General features: G+C 51.6%; 1 protein-coding gene and 1 long non-coding RNA gene across 3 annotated transcripts in view; one reads left to right on the forward strand and one right to left on the reverse strand.

Annotated features, from left to right (window-relative positions):
• haus5 (HAUS augmin-like complex, subunit 5) overlaps positions 1–26,032 on the forward strand; it is a 30,689-nt gene extending 4,657 nt beyond the window's left edge. The window contains exons 2-20 of one of the 2 annotated variants that reach the window (XM_067975417.1): positions 483–574; positions 2,780–2,842; positions 3,482–3,513; positions 5,697–5,722; positions 6,567–6,681; positions 7,822–7,981; positions 8,642–8,732; positions 9,714–9,799; positions 10,218–10,275; positions 11,666–11,793; positions 12,349–12,427; positions 14,067–14,224; positions 15,095–15,257; positions 16,900–16,980; positions 18,891–19,036; positions 20,957–21,068; positions 21,774–21,912; positions 23,082–23,214; positions 25,532–26,032. In XM_067975417.1, the coding sequence (XP_067831518.1) occupies positions 486–574; positions 2,780–2,842; positions 3,482–3,513; positions 5,697–5,722; positions 6,567–6,681; positions 7,822–7,981; positions 8,642–8,732; positions 9,714–9,799; positions 10,218–10,275; positions 11,666–11,793; positions 12,349–12,427; positions 14,067–14,224; positions 15,095–15,257; positions 16,900–16,980; positions 18,891–19,036; positions 20,957–21,068; positions 21,774–21,912; positions 23,082–23,214; positions 25,532–25,784 (2,112 nt within the window). In that variant the 5' untranslated portion in view covers positions 483–485 and the 3' untranslated portion in view covers positions 25,785–26,032. Of the gene's footprint in view, positions 1–482; positions 575–2,779; positions 2,843–3,481; positions 3,515–5,696; positions 5,723–6,566; positions 6,682–7,821; positions 7,982–8,641; positions 8,733–9,713; positions 9,800–10,217; positions 10,276–11,665; positions 11,794–12,348; positions 12,428–14,066; positions 14,225–15,094; positions 15,258–16,899; positions 16,981–18,890; positions 19,037–20,956; positions 21,069–21,773; positions 21,913–23,081; positions 23,215–25,531 lie in introns of those variants that run through there. The other variant, XM_067975418.1, reaches the window with a different exon arrangement.
• On the reverse strand, positions 25,996–26,699 carry LOC137306268 (uncharacterized). The gene is made up of 2 exons (XR_010958851.1): positions 26,607–26,699; positions 25,996–26,572 (listed from the first exon to the last, which is right to left on the reverse strand). It is a non-coding gene; the product is annotated as an uncharacterized lncRNA (long non-coding RNA).
• Between the last annotated feature and the right edge of the window lie 265 nt (positions 26,700–26,964).

A 26,964-nucleotide genomic window follows, 5' to 3' on the forward strand; every position in this document is an offset into this window, starting at 1 on the left:
AGAGAGAGAGAGAGAGAGAGAGACCTGGGGGTGACTGTGAGAGAGAGACCTGGGGGTGACTGTGAGAGAGAGACCTGGGGGTGACTGTGTGAGAGAGAGAGAGACCTGGGGGTGACTGTGCGGTGAGAGAGAGAGAGACCTGGGGGTGACTGTGTGAGAGAGAGAGAGAGACCTGGGGGTGACTGTGTGAGAGAGAGAGAGAGAGAGAGAGAGAGAGAGAGACCTGGGGGTGACTGTGTGTGAGAGAGAGAGACCTGGGGGTGACGGAGGGTGTGAGTGACCCGGGGGTACGTGGGGTGAGGGAGGGACTGAGATATCGGGGTAAGTTTCCAAGTAAGTACGGAGAATAATCAGAGTGGAATATTCTGTGAGTTGCAGTGCCGTGGGTGCGAGTGATGAGAGTCTAACTGTGTGTGTTAATGGGTCCAGCCTGTGCTGATCCTGGTACAGAACTCTGATAAAGGGACGTGCTTATTTTACAGACAATGGAGGAGCTGCCCATGAAGTTGAAGAGCTGGGCCGTGACGATGGGGTTACCCACTCAGGACATGCCATCAGACACTGCCTTTCGAAAGTATGGCTCATTCTAACCTTTTGAGCATCACCTACCAACTTCTATTACTTCTCCTTAGAGCAGAGAAGGTTAAGGGGAGATTTAATGGGGGTGTTCAAAATCATGAAGGGGTTTTGATAGAGTAAATAAGGAGAAACTGTTTCCAGTGGCAGGAGGGTCGGTAACCAGAGGACACAGATTTAAGGTAATTCGCAAAAGAACCAGAGGGGAGATGAGGAAAATCTTTTTCACACAGTGAGTGGTTAGGATCTGGAAAGCACTGCCCGAGGGGGTGGTGGAGGTAGATTCATCAAAAGGGAACTGGAGAATTACTTGAAAGGAAAAAATTTGTAGGGATATGGGGAAAGGGCAGGGGAGTGGGACTAGCTGGATTGCTCTTGCAGAGAGCTGGCACGGGTTCGACGGGCCAAATGGCGGCCTCCTGTGCTGTAAGATTCAATGATTCTATAATATCTCGTGCAGTTACCAGCTGGTCACAGTGTGTTCCACTCACTGGCCCTACAGAACACACTGACGAGTAAAATTAAAGTGCAGCTGAGGGGAAGTGAGATGAATGGGTTTGTTTTGGGATTTGGTACTGCAGCTTGTGTTAACAGGGTGTGCTGTACGGGCTGTGGTAGAGTTAGCTGGTTCTCTGGAGGGTGCCCAGCTTCGAATCTCTAGGTGTTCTTGTTTTTGCCCCACAGTCTCTGTAGTTTCCTCCAGCCCTCTGCCCTTGAAACCTTTGCCGGTTAGGTCCCTGAACTCCCTTAAACCTCTCTGCCTTGCCAGCACCTTCAGCAGCCTGCTACAAATCACTCCCTCCTACTTTGCTTTGTTGACCGGAGGTCACCGGTTACGGTTACTGGCTTAGTACACAGAGGAGAAGAGTCAATTCTCTCTTAACTCTCAATTCACTTTATTCACACCGTTAGATCATATACATATAGCTTATACGTCTGGTTAGATATAGGCATGCAGTTTACACCAGGTTATACAGTTTTATACCCAAACTAAGATCTAAACGCACACCCACTAGGTTTCTCTGACACTCCCTGAGTGGTCACAGAATATAAAGGATAATACGCGCAAAGGAGAGCTGACGCTGGCCAGGCGTTCCGTTCTCTCTCTCTCGCCGTCGTCTCTGTCCCTGACGTAGGGTCTTCCACTTCCGCGATGGTTGGTCTCCGGAGTCTTCGCTCTGGCTCCACGCCCCAGATCCTTCATTCTTATTCCGAATCTTATCTCTTCAAGCTGTGCTGTCTCTCTCTTTCGTTGGTTTAGGCTTCCTCGGTTACCCTGTGGTTTCTCCTCATTGGCTCTGTCCCAAGGACTTAGGTAGCATTACCTCATTACTCCTTTTCTAAATAAGGACTTGTGTCTTATCACATTTCCTTCGTCTTTCACAAAACTTAGTTAATTCAAACCGGTTCCAGGCAGCACAGGTCGGTGACTGAACTCAGGTTACTTTAGTTCAAAAGTCGTTCCTGCCTGTGTGTATCAGCAGCTGATGTCTCAGGTTCCTTTCTGCAGCCCCTAGCCAACAGCTTTCAGTTCTCTCCCATTTCCTGCTCAGTGTCCCCTCTGAAGCACTTTGAGATGTTTCATTAGCTGATAGTTTTACAAGGATGATAGTTACAACCTGTCAGTTCTGCTATCAGGAAAGGCTGAACATTCCTAGAAAAGAGAAGGCTGAGGGGTGACCTTATGGAGGTCTTTAAGATTATGAAAGGGTTTGATAAGGTAGCTGTAGAGAAAATGTTTCCACTTGTGGGGGAGATCATAAATATAAGATAGTCACTAAAATCCAATGGGGAATTCAGGGGAAACTTCTTCACCCAGAGAGTGGTGAGAATGTGGAACTCGCTGCTATAAGGAGTAATTGGGGCGGATAGCATAGATGGATTTAAGGGGAAGCTCGATAAACACACGAGGGAGAAAGGAATAGAAGGATATGGTGATAGGGTGAGATGAAGTAAGGAGGGAGGAGGCTCGTGTGGAGCATAAACACCGGGATAGACCAGTTGATCCGAATGGCTTGTTTCTGTGCTGTACATTCGATGTAATAAGTGGCATGTAGACATTTTGGGTGCATTGTTTGTACTTATATTTATTTTGAGGGGAGGATGTATTTTAAAGTGGAAAATATTTCCAAATGATGTGAATGTTTAATCTGTTAGGTGCAACTTGCATCATTTTGTTTTAAAATGCTGTGTTTATTTGCAGCCTGTGTAGTGGGCAGTGTCGGGACATCTGGGAATATGTCACACACCAAGTCTCCCGGAAAGAGTGAGTGATCGAGCAGCTGCTGTATTGCTGCCCTCGTGCTAATCTGTCCCATTGAACGAGGGGCTGGTTGGTTTTTGCTGTGGGGAGGGGGTGGGGCATTGCCCCAGTTTTCTGTCTCCGGTTGGGAGGAGGGGGTGTCCCACACAGTATCAGTAGCTGAGAGGAGGCAAGAAAGAAAGGACTCGCATTTCTCCAGCGCCGTTCACCACCTCAGGGCGTCCCGAAGCGCTTAACAGCCAATGAAGAACTTTTTGCAGTGTAGTTACTGTTGTAATGTAGGAAATGCGGCCATCAATTTGTGCACAGCAAGATCCCACAAACAGCAATATGATAATGACCAGATCATCTGTTTTTTTTAGTGACGTTGGTTGAGGGATAAATATTGGACGCAGGACACCGGGGAGAACTCCCCCCTGCTCTTCTCCAAAATAGTTCCTTTGGATGAGCTGAAGTTTACAGAGGGTGGGAGGCCGGCCAGAGATGCATTGGAATAGTCGAGTCTGGAGGTAGCAAATCAGCAGCAGATGAGCTGAGGCAGGGGCGGTGATGGGCGATGTTACGGGTGTGACACGCGTGTTTAATCACATGGTTAAACTTTCAGCTGACCCAAGCTTGACTTTGTTAATTTTTCTTTTGCAGGACAGTGAAGAACATTAAGGGGAATCTCGAGTGATATCCTTCCCGTTGTTTTCACAGTAACTTGTGCTTGGAGACGGTACCCAGGGTGTAACTCAAAGAAAGCTTTGTGAGATCCTGGAGACAAGTCACTCAGTGCATTGTTTCCCATCGCGTTATCGGAGCTAAAGTGCTTTCATTGTACGACTCGGGCTGTGGATTTATAGGGCAATCGCATCCATTGAGTTTGGCCAATGTGATACAGAAGCTTTTCAGAGCTGCAGTCTAATTCCTGAGGGGCCTTTGCGTTGTAGAACTCGCTCATCCAAAACTGTTGCCCCGAATCCTTACTCGCACCAAGTCCCGTTCACCCATTACCCCTTGTGCTCGCTAACCGCCATTGGCTCCTTGTCCGGCAACGCCTCGAATTTAAAATTCTCATCCTTGTGTTCAAATCCCTCCATGGCATCCCCCCTCCCTATCCCTGTAACCTCCGCCAGCCCTACAACCCTCTGAGATCTCTGCGCTCCTCCAGTTCTGGCCTCTTGCACATCCCCCGATTTTAATCGCTCCACCATTGGCGGCCGTGCCTTCAGCTGCCTCGACCCTAAGCTCTGGAATTCCCTCCCTAAACCTCTACGCCTCTCTCTCCTCCTTTAAGACGCTTCTTAAAACCTACCTCTTTGACCAAGCTTTTGTTCACCTGTCCCAATATCTCTTTATGTGGCTCGGTGTCAAATTCTGTCTGATAATCGCTCCTGTGAAGCGCCTTGGGACGTTTTACTACGTGAAAGGCACTATATAAATGCAAGTTGTTGATTTTGCTGTTGGCCACACTTGTTCTGGCGGCAGTTTTGTGCCTCATCGGAACCCTTGCCTGTGTCATGTGAGACAGTAAATGGGATCGAGTGGCACCAAGTCTATTAATAACAACAACTTGCATTTATATAGCGCCTTTAAAGTAGTAAAATGTCCCAAGGCACTTCACAGGAGCGTAAATCAGACAAAATTTGACACATCAGGAGATTTTAGGACAGGTGACAAAAAACTTGGTGAAAGAGGTAGGTTTTAAGGAGCGTCTTAAAGGAGGAGAGAGAGAGGCAGAGAGGTTTAGGGAGGGAATTCCAGAGCTTAGGGCCCAGGCAGCTGAAGGCACGGCCGCCAATGGCGGAGCGATTAAAATCAGGGATGCGCAAGAGGCCAGGATTGGAGGAGCGCAGAGACCTCGGAGGGTTGTAGGGCTGGAGGAGGTTACAGAGATAGGGAGGGGGGGGGCAAAGAGACCATGGAGGGATTTGAAAACAAGGATGACACCATTAATAAGTTATCCATACAATGGTTTATCTCCCTGCACTTTCTTTGAGACAATACAAAGCTAGGTGGGAAAGTAAGCTGTGAGAAGGACACAGAGTCTGCAAAGGGATATAGACAGGTGGGTAAGAAGATGGCAGATGGAGTATAATGTGGGAAAATGTGAGGTTATTCACTTGGGTAGGAAGAATAGAAAAACAGAATATTTTTTAAATAGAAACTATTAAATGTTGGTGTCCAGAGAGATTTGGGTGTCCTCGTACAAGAAATACAAAAAATGCAGGTACAGCAGGCAATTAGGAAAGCAAATAGCCCGTTGGCCTTTATTGCAAGGGGGTTGGAGTACAAGAGTAAGGACGTCTTACTACAGTTGTACAGTGCTTTGGTGTGACCTCACCTGGAGTACCATGTACAGTTTTGGTCTCCTTATCTGTGGAAAGATATACTTCTTAGAGGGGGTACAACGAAGATTCACTAGATTAATTCCTGAGATAAGGGGGTTGACCTATGAAGAGAGGTTGAGTACAATGGGCCTATACTCTCTGGAGTTTAGAAGACAGAGGTGATTTTACTGAGAGACTGTTTCCCTTGGCTGGAGAATCTAGAACTAGGGGGCATAATCTCAGGATAAGGGGTCGGCCATTCAAGACTCAGATGAGGAGGAATTTCTTCACTTAGAGGGTTGTGAATCTTTGAAATTTTTTACCCCAGAGGGCTATGGACACTGAGTCATTGAGTATATTCAAGGCTGAGATGGATAGATTTTTGGACTCTAGGGGAATCGAGGGATATGGGAATCGGGCGGGAAAGTGGAGTTGAGGTCGAAGATCAGCCATGATCTGATTGAATGGAGGAGCAGGCTCGAGGGGCCGAATGGCCTACTGCTCCTATTTCTTATGTTCTTCGATTTCCCTTGACTGCTTGCTCAGGTACCGTGGTCTGGACCACTCTCTGGTAAGTTATTGTTTGAAGGTGAGGGGAGGGTAAGAGCTTTCTCCTAAATTTATTCCACACTAGACCTTATAATAAATATTGTGTCACTGTTGAGCGCTCCCAGGGCAGGTACAGGGTTAGATACAGAGTAAAGCTCCCTCGACACTGTCCCATCAAACACTCCCAGGGCAGGTACAGGGTTAGATACAGAGTAAAGCTCCCTCTACACTGTCCCATCAAACACTCCCAGGGCAGGTACAGCACGGGTTAGATACAGAGTAAAGCTCCCTCGACACTGTCCCATCAAACACTCCCAGGGCAGGTACAGGGTTAGATACAAAGTAAAGCTCCCTCTACACTGTCCCATCAAACACTCCCAGGGCAGGTACAGGGTTAGATACAGAGTAAAGCTCCTTCTACACTGTCCCATCAAACACTTCCGGGGCAGGTACAGGGTTAGATACAGAGTAAAGCTCCCTCTACACTGTCCCATCAAACACTCCCAGGGCAGGTACAGGGTTTGATACAGAGTAAAGCTCCCTCTACACTGTCCCATCAAACACTCCCAGGGCAGGTACAGGGTTTGATACAGAGTAAAGCTCCCTCTACACTGTCCCATCAAACACTCCCAGGGCAGGTACAGGGTTAGATACAGAGTAAAGCTCCCTCTACACTGTCCCATCAAACACTCCCAGGGCAGGTACAGGGTTTGATACAGAGTAAAGCTCCTTCTACACTGTCCCATCAAAAAATACATTATCAGCATTGCCTTTGTGATTGACCTCCTCTGATCAAAAACGATTACCATTAATAGGTAGTTGCCCAACATAAGTGTAGTGTATTTTACAAGTGTTGTTGCTCTCAGGATAAGTCGATGTTGTCCAGTGAGCAGAAGCGGAAGAAGCTGATGGAACAGGTGGCGTCGTTAAGGGCTGATGTGCAGCAGCTCGATGAGACGTTGGACACGGAGCAGATTAACGGTGAGCTGTTCCCCTCACACTGAAAGATTGAAATGTGTAGAGGCAACGCGCACTAACACAGGAAATGTTTGCTGGTAGCCGGGGTGACCTCTGCTCCCCTAACCGTCTCTCAGGAATCCCTCATCTCTTTATCAAAGCTGCTATGGTGAGGACTCTACCAGCCTTCTCCCTTCAGCTCCAATCCATTTTTCCTGCTCCCTGTATCCTCACTATCTTTCAGGTGAGATGTTAAACCAAGGCCCCGTCTGCTCTTTCATGTGGGTGTTAACAATCCCCACGGCCACTATTGGAAGAAGAGCAGGGGACCTCCCCCGGTGTCTTGGCCAATATTCCCCTCTCAACCATGCCATCGAAAGCAGTGTAACCGTGGCCATTCAGCCCCTCGAGCCTGTTCTGCCATTCGGTGAGATCATGGCTGATCTGTGACCTAACTCCATATACCCTCCTTAGCCCCAAATCCCTTAATACCTTTGGTTAACAAAAATCTATCAATCTCAGATTTAAAATCAACAATTGAGCTAGCATCAACTCGTTCGCAGAAGAGTTCCAAACTTCTACCACCCTTTGCGTGTTGAAGTGTCTCCTAACTTCACTCCTGAAAGTCCTGGCCCTAATTTTTAGGCTATGTCCCCTAGTCCTAGACTCCCCAACCAGCGGAAATAGTTTCTCTCTGTCTACCCTATCAGTTCCCCTTAATATCTTGAAAACTTTGATTAAATCACCCCATAATCTTCTAAATTCCAGGGAATACAGCCCAAGTTTGCGTAATCAGTAGAGTAAATAAGGAGAAACTTTCCACAGGCAGGAGGGCCGGTAATCAGAGGACACAGATTTAAGATAATTGGCAAAAGAACCAGATGGGGAGATGATGAGAAATATTTTTACGCAGCGAGTTGTGATGATCTGGAATGCGCTGCCTGAGAGGGCGGTGGGAGCAGATTCAATAATAACTTTCAAAAGGGGAATTGGATAAATACTTGAAGGGGAAAAATTTGCAGGGCTCTGGGGAAAGAACAGGGGAGTGGGACTAAATGGATAGCTCTTTCAAAGAGCTGGCACAGGTGTGATGGGCCGAATGGCCTCATGCTGTGCTGTAAGGTTCTAGTTTCTAATTTGAAAGCCTGATTTGTCATTGGGCAGAACAAGCTCTGGTGGAGACTCGTGAGAGGCTGCAGGATCTGAAACAGCAAAATGCCCTACTTAGGGCATTCAGCCTCCGGGCAGCAAACCACAGGAAGGTAGTGCAGGAGCACAGCAAGAAGGTGGGGGATCGACTGGCCGTCTTCAGACAGATAAGCAGGTGAGGTGGGGGTCGCACTTTGTTCAAACTAGACTTGTGTGGTCGCTTTGTCACCTGTGGCTCAGTGGGTAGCTCTTTCTCTCTCGCCTCGGAGTCAGAAGGTCATGAACTCGAGCCCCCACTCCAGAGACTTGAGTCCCATAATCCAGGCAAACACTGCCCGGTGCCCAGTACCGAGGGAGCGCCGCACTGTCGGAGGGTCAGTACCGAGGGAGCGCCGCACTGTCGGAGGGTCAGTACCGAGGGAGCGCCGCACTGTCGGAGGGTCAGTACCGAGGGAGCGCCGCACTGTCGGAGGGGCTGTCTTTCGGACGAGACGTTAAACCGAGACCCCGTCTGCCCGCTCGGGTGGAGGTAGAAGACTCCACGGCGACTAATTCGAAGAAGAACGGGAGTTTTCTCCAGTGTCCTAGGGCCAATATTTATCCCTCAACCAACAGATTTATGTGGTCATTATCACATTGCTGACTGCTGTAAAATCTATGTAATGTTTGAATACTGATTCAAGAACAGCATGATGTGACTGGGGGCCCCACAGATTCCTCTGCATTCTGTGTAGCTCCTTTTTGAAAGGGTCTGCTCCCAGCTCATGTACTTCTTTTAATCTGTTGAAGTTCTATTGAAACCTTTCACTTCTCTTTCCACCCCCCCCACCCTCAGTAAAGCAGAGCAAGAGGTCGGCATCAGTGACACTAAGGAAGGCTCGAAACACAAGTTGTGGCATGGCACAGGCCCTGAGCCAGAGGTTCTGGTAAGTTTTCCTGACTAGGGGTGGGGGGCGGGGGGGTGATGTGTGAGAGTGGCTGGGAGTGGGGTGAGGTTGGAACCTTTACAGGAGAGGAGGGAATGATTTGAGGTGGTTTGGTTGGGGAGAAGGGTAAGATTTCTGTACTGTCCGTGCTCGGTCTTGGGGCACAACCACTTCAACCCACTGGCTGGTAATGCTGGTTTAATGTAAACGTGTGGCAGGGAGAGCTCCCCAATGTTATTTCCAATCCAGCCATCTTGTTTTCTGCCTGAGTGAAACGTCCATAGAATCATACAGCACAGAAGGAGGCCATTCAACCCATTGTGCCTGTGCTGGCTCTTTTGAAAGAGCTATCTAGTTAGTATTTATAGCTCTTCTAGACCATTCTTTTGTTTCTTAGCTGGTCCCATTACCACCTTCCTTGCCTTGCACCATCATCCCTTTTGTCATTTAATCACTCCTACCCTCCACCCTATCACAGACCTTCCCTTTTGTTCTTTGCCCCTCTCTCTCCCCCCTTTCCCTGGCTCTGTACTTGCTTAAAACCTGTTAACTCTTCCAGTTCTGAACAAAGATCTTCAACCTGAAATGTTAACTCTGTTTCTTTCTCCACAGATGCTGCCTCACTTGCTGAGCTTTTCCAGCATTTTCTGTTTTTAGTCCCACTCCCACTCCCCCCTGTCCTTTCCCCTGCAAATTTTTCCTTTTCAAGTATTTATCCAATTCCCTTTTGAAAGTTATTATTGAATCTGTTCCCACCGCCCTTTCAGGCAGTGCATTCCAGATCAGAACAACTCGTGTATACAAATCTACCCATCACTGGTGCGTCCCTGCAGCTCGTATGCAACAGTTGTGTTTGAGAATATTTGTAACACAAGTTTCTGAGAACAAGGAGCAACCTTGGGGAAGTTGGGCTAAGCTCGAGCTTTATCCATGTATTCTGATCCTTTCTAAACTATAAATCTCTCTCTCTATCTCTCCCAGCAAGATGTTCGGGGCGCATGCTTCAGACGCTTTCAGTTCCTGAAGTCATTGTACGATGAGCAGGACAGTTCAACAGAAAGCTGCGGGCAAGTAACTCTCGTCCTTCACTGCTTGTGTAATCTCTCTGCCTGTTACTGGTTTCCTCCAGCTGGGTAGCGCGAGGCTGTGAGAGCTGCGAATGGCATCATGATGTCCCGTGTAGGGCCTAGGAGGAGGAGGAGGCCATTCGGCCCTTCGAGCCTGAAAATTGGTGATCGACAAGAGGCCCGAATTGGAGGAGCACGGAGATCTCGGAGGGTTGTAGGGCTGGAGGAGGTTACAGAGATAGGGAGGGGGCGAGGGCCATGGAGGGATTTGAAAACAAGGATGAACATCTTGTACAGTGTGATTAACCATGTCAGTCTCTACCTACACACGGGGGAATCGTACTTTTGGTGTTTCGCTCATTTTTATTTGGTGCTTTATGTCCAACATTTATTCGAAGTATTTTTCTTTTGCGCCTAGAGGTGGAGGTCACGACCTGAGGAGTGCAATCTACCAACAGTGGCTGAGCCAGGTGGAGGTAAGTGCAGGGTCCCGCACGCACCGACTCTCACTGGGGTACGGGTCCCGCACGCACCGACTCTCACTGGGGTACGGGTCCCACCGACACCGACTCTCACTGGGGGACGGGTCCCACCGACACCGACTCTCACTGGGGGACGGGTCCCACCGACACCGACTCTCACTGGGGGACGGGTCCCACAGACACCGACTCTCACTGGGGGACGGGTCCCACAGACACCGACTCTCACTGGGGGACGGGTCCCACAGACACCGACTCTCACTGGGGGACGGGTCCCACAGACACCGACTCTCACTGGGGTACGGGTCCCACAGACACCGACTCTCACTGGGGTACGGGTCCCACAGACACCGACTCTCACTGGGGGACGGGTCCCACACACACCGACTCTCACTGGGGTACGGGTCCCACACACACCGACTCTCACTGGGGTACGGGTCCCACACACACCGACTCTCATTGGGGTACGGGTCCCGCAGACACCGACTCTCACGGGTATGGGTCCCACAGACACCGACTCTCACTGGGGTACGGGTCCCACACACACCGACTCTCACTGGGGTACGGGTCTCGCAGACACCGACTCTCACTGGGGTACGGGTCCCACACACACCGACTCTCACTGGGGTACGGGTCTCGCAGACACCGACTCTCACTGGGCTACGGGTCCCGCACGCACCGACTCTCACTGGGGTACGGGTCCCGCAGACACCGACTCTCACTGGGGTACGGGTCCCACAGACACCGACTCTCACTGGGCTACGGGTCCCGCACGCACCGACTCTCACTGGGCTACGGGTCCCGCACGCACCGACTCTCACTGGGGTACGGGTCCCGCACGCACCGACTCTCACTGGGGTACGGGTCCCGCACGCACCGACTCTCACTGGGGTACGGGTCCCGCACGCACCGACTCTCACTGGGGTGCACTTTCTGACCTCTCCCCGGTACCTCACGTAAGTAGCTAGTCTTTGTGTGTGAGCCCAGACAACATGTCGGTTGGTTATTCAACTGCACTGCATCACTGTCGAGCTCGATCCTGCTCTTCCTCGGGAGCCCATGTCCGCACATTACCCACTCGCGGTCACTGGGTAATGTCTGGGACAGGTTCCGTTCCTGATTTATTTTCCGGGGACTTGAGGCCAGTTATTGTGCCCGAAGTGCAGTGCCAGCTGAGTTGTGCCAATGGTGGAACGATGACAATTGTGGAGGTGCAAGAGACCCGAAATGGAGGGACGCAGAGATCTGAGTGGGTCATGGGGCTGGAGGTTACAGAGATAGGGAGGGCTTTACAATACAACATGTAGGCCTCGCCTCAGGACCTGCTGACTGGATTTTATCTAATTGGATTTTTAGAATGTGCAGGCTCTGTTTTTCTGCCTTGCAGGGAGCTAATGCGACTCACCCCCCCAATCACATTCTCACAGCTCTTGAGAGTCTTGCAGCAGAGAACGAAGAGGAGCTCGTAGAACTCTCATCAAAGATCGATGTGGTGAAGGACATGGCATCGCTGAGGTGAGCTTTACTCTGTATCTAACCTGTGCTGTACCTGCCCTGGGAGTGTTTGATGGGACAGTGTAGAGGGAGCTTTACTCTGTATCTAACCTGTGCTGTACCTGCCCTGGGAGTGTTTGATGGGACAGTGTAGAGGGAGCTTTACTCTGTATCTAACCCTGTACCTGCCCTGGGAGTGTTTGATGGGACAGTGTAGAGGGAGCTTTACTCTGTATCTAACCCTGTACCTGCCCTGGGAGTGTTTGATGGGACAGTGTAGAGGGAGCTTTACTCTGTATCTAACCCTGTACCTGACCCTGGGAGTGTTTGATGGGACAGTGTAGAGGGAGCTTTACTCTGTATCTAACCCTGTACCTGCCCTGGGAGTGTTTGATGGGACAGTGTAGAGGGAGCTTTGCTCTGTATCTAACCCGTGCTGTACTTCATTAATAATTCATTGGCCAAATGTCTTTGAAGATTGTAACGGGTGAATTGCAGATTGTGGGGCTGTGTACAGATTGAATGATAAGTGTATCCCCACAGTGACCAGTACAATAACATACTTTCTTATTCCAGGTTCTCCTATACCAGTTCGCACCTGCAGGATGAATCGGAGCCTGCAGCTGTCCTCCGCTCCGTCAAGTCTTTGCTCGAGGTAGTTAAGATGCAAGAGTGTTTTATTTTGAGGACGAGGAGGGAGGAACCGTGAGCACTAAGTGGTTTGTTCTGCATAATTTCGGCACGCTAGATCCTGCAACTATATGCACGTAGCGCAGTGCGCTGGTCAGACAGCAGCATCTGCACTTAAAGAACTTGCATTTCTACAGCGCCTTTCACAGCATCGGGACATCCCAAAGTGCTTCACAGCCAATGGTGTAGTTTTTCTGAAGTGTGGTCACTGTTATAATGTAGGTAACCTGGCAGCTAATTTGTGTACAGCATGATCCCACAAACAGCAATGTGATAATGACCAGTTCATGTGTTTATTAGTGATTTGGTTGGGGGATAAATATCGGCCCCAGGACACCAGGGAGAACTCCCCCTGCTCTTCTTCGAAATAGTGACCGTGGGATCTTTTGCATCCACCTGAGGGCAGACGGGGCCCTCGTTTTAACGTTTCATCCAAAAGACGGCACTTCTGACATATTGGCTCCGGGAACGTCGGCCTGGATTATGGGCTCCAGTCTCCCGAGTGGGACTCGAACCCGTGACCTTCTGACTCGGAGACGAGAGAGAGAGTGTTACCCACTGAGCCACAGCTGACACCTGAAGCCCCAGAGACAGTCAGTCGTGGAGTGAGTGAGTGAGCAGCACTGGGGATTGAGTGGTAGAAGGACAGGGGAGAGGAGAGGAGAGAGAAACATCACCACAGTAAGAACCAGCCTGAGACACCGCAATGCTCCCACTATTTTTGGTGCTCACTGTTTTATTTGCTGAAACACATTAGTTGCCCTAACAGTGTGAATCGAGTCCCAATCCAGCCCAGGGTCACCTGATGAAAGGCTCCTGATGGAAATCAAATTGGTCACTCGCAAAACTAGGGGCCATAAATATAAGATAGTCACTAATCTATCCAATGGGGAATTCAGGAGAAACTTCTTTACCCAGAGAGTGGTGAGAATGTGGAACTCGCTCCCACAAGGAGTGGTTGAGACGAATAGTGTAGATGGATTTAAGGAGAAGCTGGATGAGGGAGAAAGGAATAGAAGGATATGGTGATAGGGTGGGATGAATTGGGGAGGGAGGAGGCTCATGTGGAGCATAAACACTGACACAGACCAATTGAGCCGAACGGCCGGGTTCTGTGCTGTACGTTCTGTAACCCAGTGCCCACAAATTCACAGCGTGAAATAGTGCTCAATTCAGCACCAGATCGGAAAGTCTCACCATGATGCCTCTTCTGTCTCAGCTTGTGGGCTCGAGCCTCACTCCAGGATTCGAGCATGTAAAGTAGGCTGACGCACCACCCTGGTGCAGCACCGAGGGAGTTAACGGTGGACGGTGGCATCATTCAAAGAGCGGGCAGTGCTGCCCGTACTCTGTCCTCCCTCAATCCCCATCACAAACCAGGTATCTGGCCCTTTATCTTTGCTGTCTGGTGAGGGGGGGTGGCGGCACTGGCGCAGAATGGTTTCTGTATTTGTTTGCATAGTAACTACACCAGTATGAAGTGTTTCACCCTGACTAGGCGATTGTGAAAGAAGGGGGCAGCGTCACTGTCAGACAGTCCCGTGTTGTGCACCTTGCCTCTACGCGAGGGATTAAGGAGACTCCCATGTTTTTTTTCTTTGCAGGAGGGCTGGCGAGACTGTGAGGTCCGTGCAGTGGAAAAGATCGGAGCAATCAGACGGGAGAAGGAGATGAGTTCCAAGCTGTCGTCACTGGTGAGGGAGCTTAATCTGGTGCTGGAGGAGCGATACGGGCACAGCAGTGAGCTCCTGGCGGCTACCAGGTCAGAAACTTTACCCAAGGAGACGGCAACCCTTCCTTCTCGCCCTCAATCCCCTGGAGTAGTAGCGAGGATCCTTTTCACCTGTTTGGGGGAGAATCTGTGGGCCGCAGTTTGAAAACTGCTGTAACTGTAACTGGTGATTGAATGCAGCTGGAGTTTTGGAGGGTCACTTTTTTTCTTTAATTGCTTAATGCAAAGTGTTTGGTTGCTCACAAAGCCCATTGAGAGTAAGAAAGACTCCCATTTACACAGCACCTTTCACCACCTCAGGACGTCCCAAAGCACCTCACAGACAACGAAGTACTTCTGAAGTGTGGTCACTGTTGTAATGTGGGAAACGAGGCAGCCAATTTGCGCACAGCAAGATCCCACAAACAGCAATGTGATAATGACCAGATCATCTGTTTTTAGTGATGTTGGTTGAGGGATAAATATTGGCCCCAGGACACCAGGGAGAACTCCCCCCTGCTCTTCTTCAAAATAGTGGCCGTGGGATCTTTTACGTCCACCTGAGAGGGCAGACAGGGCCTCGGTTTAAACTCTCATCAGAAAGATGGCACCTCCGACAGTGCGGCCCCCTCTCAGCACTGGCCCTCCGACAGTGCGGCGCTCCCTCAGCACTGGCCCTCCGACAGTGCGGCGCTCCCTCAGCACTGGCACTGGAAGTGTCGGCTTGGATTAGGGGACTCATGTCTCTGGAGTGGGGGCTCGAACCCACGACCTGCTGACCCGGAGGCGAGGGAGAGAGCTAACCTCTGAGCCACGGCTGACACTATGCATTAGTCCTTTAGGAGAGAAGTTGAGTTGAAGTAGTTTGTTAATTTGCAGACGTGTCTGAATGTAGTGACATGCTTGTTGTGATTGGAATAGGGAGGCCATTGAACTGGAGCTGAACGTCACAGAGAGGAGGAAGTACCACCAAGAGCTGAAGGAGCAGGGTCATCTCTTGGCCAATTCCCTCTACACCAAGAACAGTGAGATCCGGGCACTGCAGCAGAAGCATGGGCGTATCCTCGACTTCCAGCAGCTGGTGGTGAGTTGGCCGTTCGGCCTATCGGGGCTCTGGGCTGTTCCTGTGGGAGACGTTGATGTGGTATAAATCTCTCCGGTTTTTCTGGGATGAAGCCTTGTGTGAGATGTTAGAACATAAGGGGTAGGAGCAGGAGTAGGCCATAAGGCCCCTCGAGTCTGCTCCGCCATTCAATCAGATCATGGCTGATCTTCGACCTCAACTCCACTTTCCTGCCCAATCCCCATATCCCTTGATTCCCCGAGAGTCCAAATATCCATCGAGCTCAGTCTTGAATATACTCAACGGCTGAGTATCCACAGCCCTCTGGGGTTGAGAATTCCAAAGATTCACAACCCTCTGAGTGAAGAAATTCCTCCTCATCTCAGCCTTAAATGGCTGACCCCTTATCCTGAGACTATGCCCCCTCGTTCTAGACTCTCCAGCCAGTGGAAACAGCCTCTCAGCATCTACCCTGTCAAGCCCCCTCAGAATCTTATATGTTTCAATGAGATCACCTCTCATGTTCTAAACTCCAGAGAGTATCGGCCTATTCTACTCAATCTCTCCTCCTTAGGACAACCCTCTCATTCCCGGAATCAGTCTAGTGAACCTTTGTTGCACCGCCTCTAAGGCAAGTATATCCTTCCTTAGATAAGGAGATCAAAACTGTACGCAGTACTCCAGGTGAGGTCTCGCTAAAGCCCTGTACAATGGTAGTAAGACTTCCTGTTGCCCCATTGCACCCAATAAATGCCAAACCTCCCCTTGTCTGACACCAGTCAACCTCGCACCCAGGAGAAGCTGAATTCCACATATCCATGTGCTGTAGGGGTAGGACCAGAATTTGGGGCATCTTTTATCTGCCAGTTTCTGTTGTACACCGGAGTTAATTTAGCAGTTCCACTGTATCCAGCTGGAGGTTAAACATCCCACTGTCCTGTTCTGGCTGCAGTGCCGGTTAAGAATAGAATCATACAGTGCAGGAGGAGGCCATCGTGCCTATCCAATTAGTCCCACTCTTCGCCCTGCAAATTTATCGTTTTCGAGTATTTATCCAATCCCCTTTTGAAAGTTATTATTGAATCTGCTCCCACCACCTTTTCAAGCAGCGCATTCCAGATCACAACAACTCGCTGTGTTTTAAAAAAAAATCTCCTCATCTCTCCTCTGGTTCTTTTGCCAATTATGTTAAATCTGTGTCCTCTGATTACTGACCTTCCTGCCACTGGAAACATTTTCTTCCTATTTACTCTATCAAAACCCTTCATTAAGCATCCATTAATGGTTTTGTTTCTGAAGCTTGTGCAACTCCCCCACCCGCCCACCACCGACAAACGCACAGCAAGCCTCACGAGGAGGAACTGGGTTAACGAGTGACATTCTGCATCTGATGCACCTTTTAGAATTCTTCCAACCAGCTGCTTGGAGCCTTGTCTCGGGTTGGGAGCTGGACTATTAGATCAGGACTGTAAAGATGAATAGTTCCGGAGCTACTGTTTTTAAAACAAAAATCCAGGCCTTTTCTGAACAGGGGTCAAGTGGCCCCAGCGTATTCCCGTACTGCGTTGCGGACTATTTCACTAACGAATACGCTGTGTGCCTCAGTTCTCTGTCGTTCTAATTGTTTTGCTTGTTGCGCTCTTAAAGTTGTGGCTTTTTACAGGATCGTAAACAGGATCTTATCCGAGCTTTGGTGAAAGGGAACTCTTCGGCCAAGAGCCACTTGATGAAGACACAGGCTGAGGTAGGTCCTGCTCTGAAACAAGCTGGGGCATCTTATACAAGGGATGTGACCTCAGTCTGAGGCCAGGTACAGAGTAAAGCTCCCTCTACACTGTCCCATCAAACACTCCCAGGGCAGGTACAGGGTTAGATACAGAGTAAAGCTCCCTCTACACTGTCCCGTCAAACACTCCCAGGGCAGGTAAAGCATGGGTTCGATACAGAGTAAAACTCCCTCTACACCCTGGAGGGGGCCAAATGTAATATTTCCAAGTTTGCAGATGACACAAAACTAGGTGGGAATGTGAGTTGTGAGGAGGATGCAAAGAGGCTTCAAGGGGATACAAACAGGCTAAGTGAGTGGGCAAGAACATGGCAGCAGATGTGGAAAAATGTGAAGTTATCCACTTTGGTAGGAAAAACAGAAATGCAGAGTATTTTTTAAATGGTGACAGATTGGGAAATGTTGATGTTCAAAGGGACCTGGGTATCCTTGTACATGAGTCACTGAAAGCTAACATGCAGGTGCAGCAAGCAATTAGGAAGGCAAGTGGTATGTTGGCTTTTATTACAAGAGGATTTGAGTACAGGAGTAAAGATGTCTTACTGCAATTATATAGGGCCTTGGTGAGACCACACCTAGAGTATTGTGTACAATTTGGTCTCCTTACCTAAGAAAGAATATACTTGCCATAGAGGGAGTGCAACGAAGGTTCACCAGACTGATTCCTGGGATGGTGGGATTGTTGGATGAGGAGAGATTGAGTAGACTGGGCCTGTATTCTCTAGAGTTTAGAAGAATGAGAGATGATCTCATTGAAACATACAAAATTCTTACAGGGCTCGACAGGGTAGATGCAAGGAGGATGTTTCCCCTGGCTGGGGAGTCTAGAACCAGGGGTCACAGTCTCAGAAAAAGGGGTCGGCCATTTAGGACTGAGATGAGGAGAAATTCCTTCACTCAGAGGGTGGTGAATCTTTGGAATTCTCTACCCCGGAGGGCTGTGGATGCTCAGTCATTGAGTACATTCAAAACAGAGATCGATAGATTTCTAGATATTAAAGGCACCAAGGGATATGGGGATGGTGCAGGAAAATAGCGTTGAGGTAGAAGATCAGCCATGATCTTGTTGAATGGCGGAGCAGGCTCGAGGGGCCAGATAGCCGATTCCAGCTCCTATTTCTTATGTTCTATGCTGTTTTAACTCTCTCTGAGCCCCAACTTTAAAGAGTTTACCTTTAGCATTTGTGCTTCACTTTTCTGCCCTGTTCCAGCCTGCCATTTCATTATGATACATCCAAGTGAACCACCAATGATTGAATTGCTGGGGATTTATTGCTCCTAATTCATTTTATTTTGGATCCTTGCATCCAACAGAGAGGAGACTTTCCTCCTCTCAGTCAGGGCTGCACTTAATCAGTGACTTGGAGCTGTAGGAAGGAGTTTTAATTGATCACACCCCTTCTCTCCGCAGTCTCTTAGTAAATGTTAGCCCGGAACCCACCACTTCTTCCTACTCTTAGGATGGGAATTTTAAAATTCCCATCCTTGTTTTCAAATTGTTCCAAGGCCTCACCCCCTCCCTATCTCTGTAACCTCCTCCAGCCCGACAACCCTCCGAGATCTCTGTCCTCCTTCAATTCTGGCCTCTTCCGGATCCTCGATTCCCATCGCTCCACCATTGTTGGCCGTGCCTTCAGCTGCCTGGGCCCTAAGCTCTGGAATTCCCTCCCTAAACCTCTCCGCCTCTCTTTCCTCCTTTAAGACGCTCCTTAAAACCTACCTCTTTGGCCAGACTTTTGTTCACCTGTCCTAATATCTCCTCATGTGGCTCGGTGGCAAATTTTGTCTGATTTACGCTCCTGTGAAGCTCCTCGGGACATTTTACTGCGTTAAAGGCGGTCTATAAATGGGAGTTGTTGTTGTTGTAGATTGGCTCGTTTGTGGAGAAGAAACTTGAGAAACACGAGGAGTCCATCAGATCACTGACTGCTGACCTGCACAACTCCATCTCCAGTGAGGTGAAACTGTTCACCACCATCTCCCTGCCATGCCTGGATCGCAGAGTCATCGATGAGTGAGTGTGACTTCATTAAATATTGGCCCAGGGACACCGGGGAGAACTCCCCCTGCTGATCGTCCAGTATTGGCCGTGGGATCTTTTACATCCACCTAAAAGGGCAGACGGGGCCTCAGTTTAATGTCTCCTCCGAAAGATGGCCCCTCCGGCAGTGCGCCGCTCCCTTGGTGCGGCCCCTCCGGCAGCGCGGCGCTCCCTTGGTGCGGCCCCTCCGGCAGCGCGGCGCTCCCTTGGAGCGGCCCCTCCGGCAGCGCGGCGCTCCCTTGGAGCGGCCCCTCCGGCAGCGCGGCGCTCCCTTGGAGCGGCCCCTCCGGCAGCGCGGCGCTCCCTTGGAGCGGCCCCTCCGGCAGCGCGGCGCTCCCTTGGTGCGGCCCCTCCGGCAGCGCGGCGCTCCCTTGGTGCGGCCCCTCCGGCAGCGCGGCGCTCCCTTGGTGCGGCCCCTCCGGCAGCGCGGCGCTCCCTTGGTGCGGCCCCTCCGGCAGCGCGGCGCTCCCTTGGTGCGGCCCCTCCGGCAGCGCGGCGCTCCCTTGGTGCGGCCCCTCCGGCAGCGCGGCGCTCCCTTGGTGCGGCCCCTCCGGCAGCGCGGCGCTCCCTTGGTGCGGCCCCTCCGGCAGCGCGGCGCTCCCTTGGTGCGGCCCCTCCGGCAGCGCGGCGCTCCCTTGGTGCGGCCCCTCCGGCAGCGCGGCGCTCCCTTGGTGCGGCCCCTCCGGCAGCGCGGCGCTCCCTTGGTGCGGCCCCTCCGGCAGCGCGGCGCTCCCTTGGTGCGGCCCCTCCGGCAGCGCGGCGCTCCCTTGGTGCGGCCCCTCCGGCAGCGCGGCGCTCCCTTGGTGCGGCCCCTCCGGCAGCGCGGCGCTCCCTTGGTGCGGCCCCTCCGGCAGCGCGGCGCTCCCTTGGTGCGGCCCCTCCGGCAGCGCGGCGCTCCCTTGGTGCGGCCCCTCCGGCAGCGCGGCGCTCCCTTGGTGCGGCCCCTCCGGCAGCGCGGCGCTCCCTTGGTGCGGCCCCTCCGGCAGCGCGGCGCTCCCTTGGTGCGGCCCCTCCGGCAGCGCGGCGCTCCCTTGGTGCGGCCCCTCCGGCAGCGCGGCGCTCCCTTGGTGCGGCCCCTCCGGCAGCGCGGCGCTCCCTTGGTGCGGCCCCTCCGGCAGCGCGGCGCTCCCTTGGTGCGGCCCCTCCGGCAGCGCGGCGCTCCCTTGGTGCGGCCCCTCCGGCAGCGCGGCGCTCCCTTGGTGCGGCCCCTCCGGCAGCGCGGCGCTCCCTTGGTGCGGCCCCTCCGGCAGCGCGGCGGCCCCTCGGTGCAGCCCCTGGGGGTTTGTGCTCAAGTCTGTGGAGTGGGGACTTGAACCCATGACCTTGTGACTCGGGTGAGATAGAGAGAGCTACCCACTGAGCCACAGCTATCACCTCCCAAGTCTAGGTGAACAGCTGGCACAGGTGGATGGGCTGCACAGCCCCTCCTATGCTGTAAATTTGAGTCATGTCCTGCTTTCTGTGCCTGATCTCACTGAAATCTATTTCTGTTTCACTGGGGAGCAGGTCTGTGTCCTCAGTAAGGCCTGTTCCTTATTCAGACACTGACCAGAGAATACTGAAACAAGTGGGCCTGGCTCACATTGAACTCTCAAATACCTTGGAACTGAAAGCCTGACAGGACCTCTGTCCCTTAGCCTCTGGTTGTCCCACTGTTGCTGTGTAGTTTTGGATATCTTAAAGGGTTTGAGGAGCAAATGGGAGCGTGTGATTCGGCCAGGCGGGTCATGTAGAGAGCAGTCTAGACTTGTCGGGCTGAGTGGCCTGTACCTTTGCTGTAACACGCTCTGATTCTGTCTTGTGATTAGGAGGAGTTTGTACCCTGCGTTAGTTAGTTCATCCTCTTTCTCTGATTTAAGTTTGATGTTTGAAATGTTGTGTTGTTCTCTTCAGAATGCAGAGGGTCCCAGTACACAAGCTGTCTATCTACAGATTGGACACCTCGTTCAGCAATCCCCAGTTCTTCAGGGGCATCAAGCAAAGCTTGTCGTTCCCGCTGTACAAGGTAATCCACAACAATGTGCATTTATATAGCGCCTTTAATGTAGTAAAACGTCCCAGGGTGCTTCACAGGAGCGTAAATCAGGCAAAATTTGACACCGAGTCACATATGGAGATATCAGGACAGGTGACCAAAAGATTGGTCAAAGAGGTAGGTTTTAAGGAGCGTCTTAAAGGAGGAGAGAGAGAGGCGGAGAGGTTTAGGGAGGGAATTCCAGAGCTTAGGGCCCAGGCAGCTGAAGGCACGGCCGCCAATGGTGGAGCGATGGGAATCGGGGGATGGACAAGAGGCCAGAATTGGAGGAACACAGGTTTTGTTGACGGTGAAGTAACTGGAATGTGCTGTGCTCCCTCCACATGGGGAGGAGACTGGGGTCAGCATCTCAGGAGCCTCAGTGATCAATCGATCGTAGACTCACTCCCAGACCCACAGCTTCCCGCTTAAAGAAACAAAAGGCAAAAGTTCCTGTGTGGAAACTGGGTAATCACAAAGAAAGACTGAAATTTATAAAGCGCCTTTCATGACCTCAGGACGTCCCAAAGTACTTTACAGCTACTGAAGTACTTTTTTGAAGTGTAGTCAGTGTTGAAATGTAAACCTGAGGCCATGCCCCGCGCGCTGCAATGCGATCTGTATATAACGGAATATCACAACTGCAGGCTACATAAAGCTGCATGTGAAAGTAATTCTGCTGGAACCTTTCTCCAGGCTCCCGAACACCTGATCGAGCGAGCAGCCCAGGTGAAAATGGAAGTGATGGCTCTCCGCGCAAAGCTGTCTCACCAGAGGAACGCCCTGCAGGCACTTCAGAGACAGCACCACATCACGCCAGTCACTGACGCACAGGGTAAGGGGGCGTCTCGTCAGTCACTGACGCACAGGGTAAGGGGGCGTCTCGTCAGTCACTGACGCACAGGGTAAGGGGGCGTCTCGTCAGTCACTGACGCACAGGGTAAGGGGGCGTCTCGTCAGTCACTGACGCACAGGGTAAGGGGGCGTCTCGTCAGTCACTGACGCACAGGGTAAGGGGGCGTCTCCGTCAGTCACTGACGCACAGGGTAAGGGGGCGTCTCCGTCAGTCACTGACGCACAGGGTAAGGGGGCGTCTCGTCAGTCACTGACGCACAGGGTAAGGGGGCGTCTCGTCAGTCACTGACGCACAGGGTAAGGGGGCGTCTCGTCAGTCACTGACGCACAGGGTAAGGGGGCGTCTCGTCAGTCACTGACGCACAGGGTAAGGGGGCGTCTCCGTCAGTCACTGACGCACAGGGTAAGGGGGCGTCTCCGTCAGTCACTGACGCACAGGGTAAGGGGGCGTCTCCGTCAGTCACTGACGCACAGGGTAAGGGAGTGTTTCATCAGCCGCTATACGAGACCGGCCCATCGCAAGGCTAGTTCTCAATCCCTGCCATTAAAACTATCGGTCAGGCTTTCGGTTCTTACAGCAGAGACGCCCATGTGTCGTTGCTGAAGGTTTCGAAACCACGGAGAATTAAAGAAAGATCTGGTATTTCTATCGTGCCTTTCACGACCTCAGGACGTCCCAAAGTGCTTTGCAGCCAATGAAATACTTCTGAAGTGTAGTTACTGTTGTAATGTAGGAAACGCAGCAGCCAATTTGCACACAGCAAGATCCCACAAACAACAATGTGATAATGACCCAGTTAATCTGTTTTTTAGTGATATTGGTGGAGGGATAAATATTGGCCCCAGGACACTGGTGAGAACTCCCACTGCTCTTCTTCAAAATAGTGGTGGGACCTTTCATATCCACCTGAGAGGGTAAACAGGAGCCTTGGTTTAACGTCACATCCAAAAGACGGCACCTCCGACAGTGCGGCGCTCCCTCCGTACCGCACTGGGAGTGTCAACCTGGATTATGGGCTCAAGTCTCTGGAATGAGACTTGAACCCACGACCCCCTGACTCAGAGGGGTGAGAGTTACCCACTGAGCCGCGGCTGACACCTAACCTCCCCCTTGAAAGTAACATGATTCTTCTTGCTCCCCCTCCCCAGCCCTAACGGAACGTGTCCAGGAGCTGAACGACGAGTGCAGCAAGAGCACTATTCCAGCCATTCAGAAACAATTGGATCAATGCAATCAAGCAATTGAATTCACCGATGAGCTACGGAACGAAATCCAGGACTGGTGAGTGATGTGGTATCTGTAGATTGTGAACAACAAGGGCAGAATCAGAGAATGATGCAGCTCAGGAGGAGGCCATTCGGCCCCTCGTGCCTGTGCCAGCTCTTTAAAAGATCTATCCAATTAGTCCTACATTCCCCCTGCTCTTTCCCTGTAGCCCCTGCAAATTTTTCCCCTTCAAGTATTTATCCAATTTCCCTTTTGAAAGTTATTATTGAATCTGCTTCCACCGCCCTTTCAGGCAGCGCATTCCAGATCAGAACAACTCGCTGCGTAAAAAAATAAAAACAAATTCTCCTCATCTACCCCCGGTTCTAAATCTGTGTCCTCTGGTTACCGACCCTCCTGCCACTGGATACAGTTTCTCCTTATTTACTCTATCAAAAACCCTTCATGATTTTGAACCCCTCTATTAAATCTCCCCTTAACCTTCTCTGCTCTCAGGAGAACAATCCCAGCTTCTCCAGTCTCTCCACATAACTGAAGTCCCTCATCCCTAATAGACGTTAACAAACCTGCACAGTGGGTGCATAATTGGCAAATGAATTTCAGTATAGATCAGTGTGAGGTGGTGCATTTTGGAAGGAAGAATAAGGAGGCCACATACTGCTTGGATAATAAGAGTCTAAATGGGGTAGAGCAGCAGAGGGATCTGGGGGGACAGATACACAAATCACTGAAAGTAGCAAAAAGGCCATAACAAATGCAAACCAAGCACTGGGGTTCATTTGTAGAGGGATAGAATTGAAAAGCAGAGAAGTTATGTTAAACTTGTATCGAACCTTGGTTAGATCACACTTGGAATATTGCATGCAGTTCTGGTCTCCATATACCTTGGTTAGACCACACTTGGAGCACTGTGCACAGTTCTGGTCTCCATATACCTTGGTTAGACCACACTTGGAGCACTGTGCACAGTTCTGGTCTCCATATACCTTGGTTAGACCACACTTGGAGCACTGTACACAGTTCTGGTCTCCATATACCTTGGTTAGACCACACTTGGAGCACTGTGCACAGTTCTGGTCTCCATGTTGCAAAAAGGATATAGAGGCACTGGAGAAAAAGGGTTTGGACAGATGATACCAGAACAGGGAGGTTATAACTATCAGGAAAGACTGAACAGGCTGGGGCTCTTTTTTTCTCTTGAAAAGAGAAGGCTGAGGGGTGACCTGATAGAGGTCTTTAAGATTATGAAGGGGTTTGATAGGGTAGATGTAGAGAAGATGTTTCCACTTGTGGGGGAGACCAGAACTAGGGGTCATAAATATAAAATAGTCACTAATAAATCCAATCGGGAATTCAGGAGAAACTTCTTTACCCAGAGAGTGGTGAGAATGTGGAACTCGCTCCCACAAGGAGTAGTTGAGGTGAATAGTGTAGATGGGTTTAAGGGGAAGCTGGATAAACACATGAGGGAGAAAGGAATGGAAGGATATGCTGATAGGGTGAGAGGGAGTAGGGAGGGAGGAGGCTCGTGTGGAGCATAAACACCGGGATAGACCAGTTGGGCCGAATGGCCTGTTTCTGTGCTGTAAATTCGATGTAAGTGACAAACCATACCGTGACTTCCTTCCAGCTCCGATGGTTATGTGAGCAGATGTGGCAGCCTCTTTGCGCACAGAACGATCCCATGAGTGAGCTGACTCATACAGTTGTGGCTGTGGGATCTCGCCACCCACCGGAACGGGCAGACGGGGCCTCAGTTTAACGACTCAACCGAGAACAGCACCTCCGACGGTGCAGCGCTCCCTCCGTACTGGCCCTCCGACGGTGTAGCGCTCCCTCCGTACTGACCCTCCGACAGTGCAGCGCTCCCTCAGTACTGACCCTCCGACAGTGCAGCACTCCCTCAGTACTGACCCTCCGACAGTGCAGCGCTCCCTCAGTACTGACCCTCCGACAGTGCAGCGCTCCCTCAGTACTGACCCTCCGACAGTGCGGCGCTCCCTCAGTACTGACCCTCCGACAGTGCGGCGCTCCCTCAGTACTGACCCTCCGACAGTGCGGCGCTCCCTCAGTACTGGGCCCTCCGACAGTGCGGCGCTCCCTCAGTACTGGCCCTCCGACGGTGCGGCGCTCCCATCAGTACTGACCCTCTGATGGTGCAGCGCTCTCCCTCAGTACTGGCCCTCCGACGGTGCAGCGCTCCCTCAGTACTGGCCCTCCGACGGTGAGAGGGAATATGCTGGGGGTCAGTGTGATTATACAGGGAGAGAGGGAGAAGTTAGTGTGATTTATAAACTGATGGTCGATCTCTGAGCTGTAACACTGAAGTGCCCACTATCGGCACATTGTGGTAACAGACGCTGTTTTTCAGGTGGGAACAGCCTGCTCAGTTTCTCGTTCCGTGGATCAAACAGCACGGAATGAACGTCCAGCAGTGGGTCCAGAAGTGGAACGCATTGATTCAGTGGGATCTGGCACAGGCAGCTGAGAGACGGAGACTGCACCCTGCTAACCCCCGCGAACCGGAACTGACCGTCAGCGCTTCCCGTGAGTTTGTGCGATGCATTGCTTTTGAGGTTACCGAGCGCTCTGTCACAGTCGGATTAGTCTTGAAGCTGGACTGATGAGCCAGGAAAGGATTTCGACCCATTCGCTGGAACCCTGAGTGGATCAGAGCTCTCGTATCCTCCTCCAGTCTCCCTCCTGAGCCCGAGTTTCGATGAGGCCTGAGGCCCCAGTGGAGGTGAAGAGGAAGCAAATCTTCTTTTAAAAGGATCCTTTTCTCTGGTCACACGAGGGGTGTCACGGGCATTGATTGGAAAACTAATTGTAACATTTTTTTTGGAAATAAAGGAAGTTTATTATAGCACAACCCAAGCTGCATCACGGTGTTGAGGTACAAGCTGCCGTGTTGTACTGTCCCGATCGAGTGTCATAGTCCACAGTACCAAGTGGTGGAGTTGCTGTGTAAAGGACCAGTGTCCCTGGAGGATAGACACCAGGCAGAGCAGCAGCTGGTACGTGGCAGCTCGTCTGGTCTATCCTGTCGTCCAGCCGAGCCTGTGTGTTTCTGGGGATCGCTGACCGACAGCCTGGGAACAGCTCCACGCTGTTTAAACCCCCCCTCACCCTGACCCACAGACACTGAGAGCTGCAGCAGGTTCTGTGCATGTTAAAGAATGCACCGCCGACAGCCCCAGCTCCTCCCACTGGAACTCCACACCTGACAGTAAGTCTCCCTGCAGTGATTCCTGGTAACTGCCGGCCTCGGACTCGCTGTTGAAAGTGTAAAACGGTACTGAGGGTGAAATTGGAGGCGTTGGCAGCACTCCAGAGACTTGAGCCCCGTAATCCAGGCCGTCATTCCCTGTGACAGTACCGAGGGAGCGCTGCACTGTCGGAGGGTCAGTACCTGAGGGAGCGCTGCACTGTCGGAGGGTCAGTACCGAGGGAGCGCTGCACTGTCGGAGGGTCAGTACCGAGGGAGCGCTGCACTGTCGGAGGGTCAGTACCGAGGGAGCGCTGCACTGTCGGAGGGTCAGTACCGAGGGAGCGCTGCACTGTCGGAGGGTCAGTACCGAGGGAGCGCTGCACTGTCGGAGGGTCAGTACCGAGGGAGCGCTGCACTGTCGGAGGGTCAGTACCGAGGGAGCGCTGCAACTGTCGGAGGGTCGGTACCGAGGGAGCGCTGCACTGTCGGAGGGTCGGTGCCGAGGGAGCGCTGCACTGTCGGAGGGTCGGTGCCGAGGGAGCGCTGCACTGTCGGAGGTCGGTACCTGAGGGAGCGCTGCACTGTCGGAGGCA

Source organism: Heptranchias perlo, chromosome 42, assembly GCF_035084215.1.
Source record: "Heptranchias perlo isolate sHepPer1 chromosome 42, sHepPer1.hap1, whole genome shotgun sequence".
NCBI lineage: Eukaryota > Metazoa > Chordata > Chondrichthyes > Hexanchiformes > Hexanchidae > Heptranchias > Heptranchias perlo.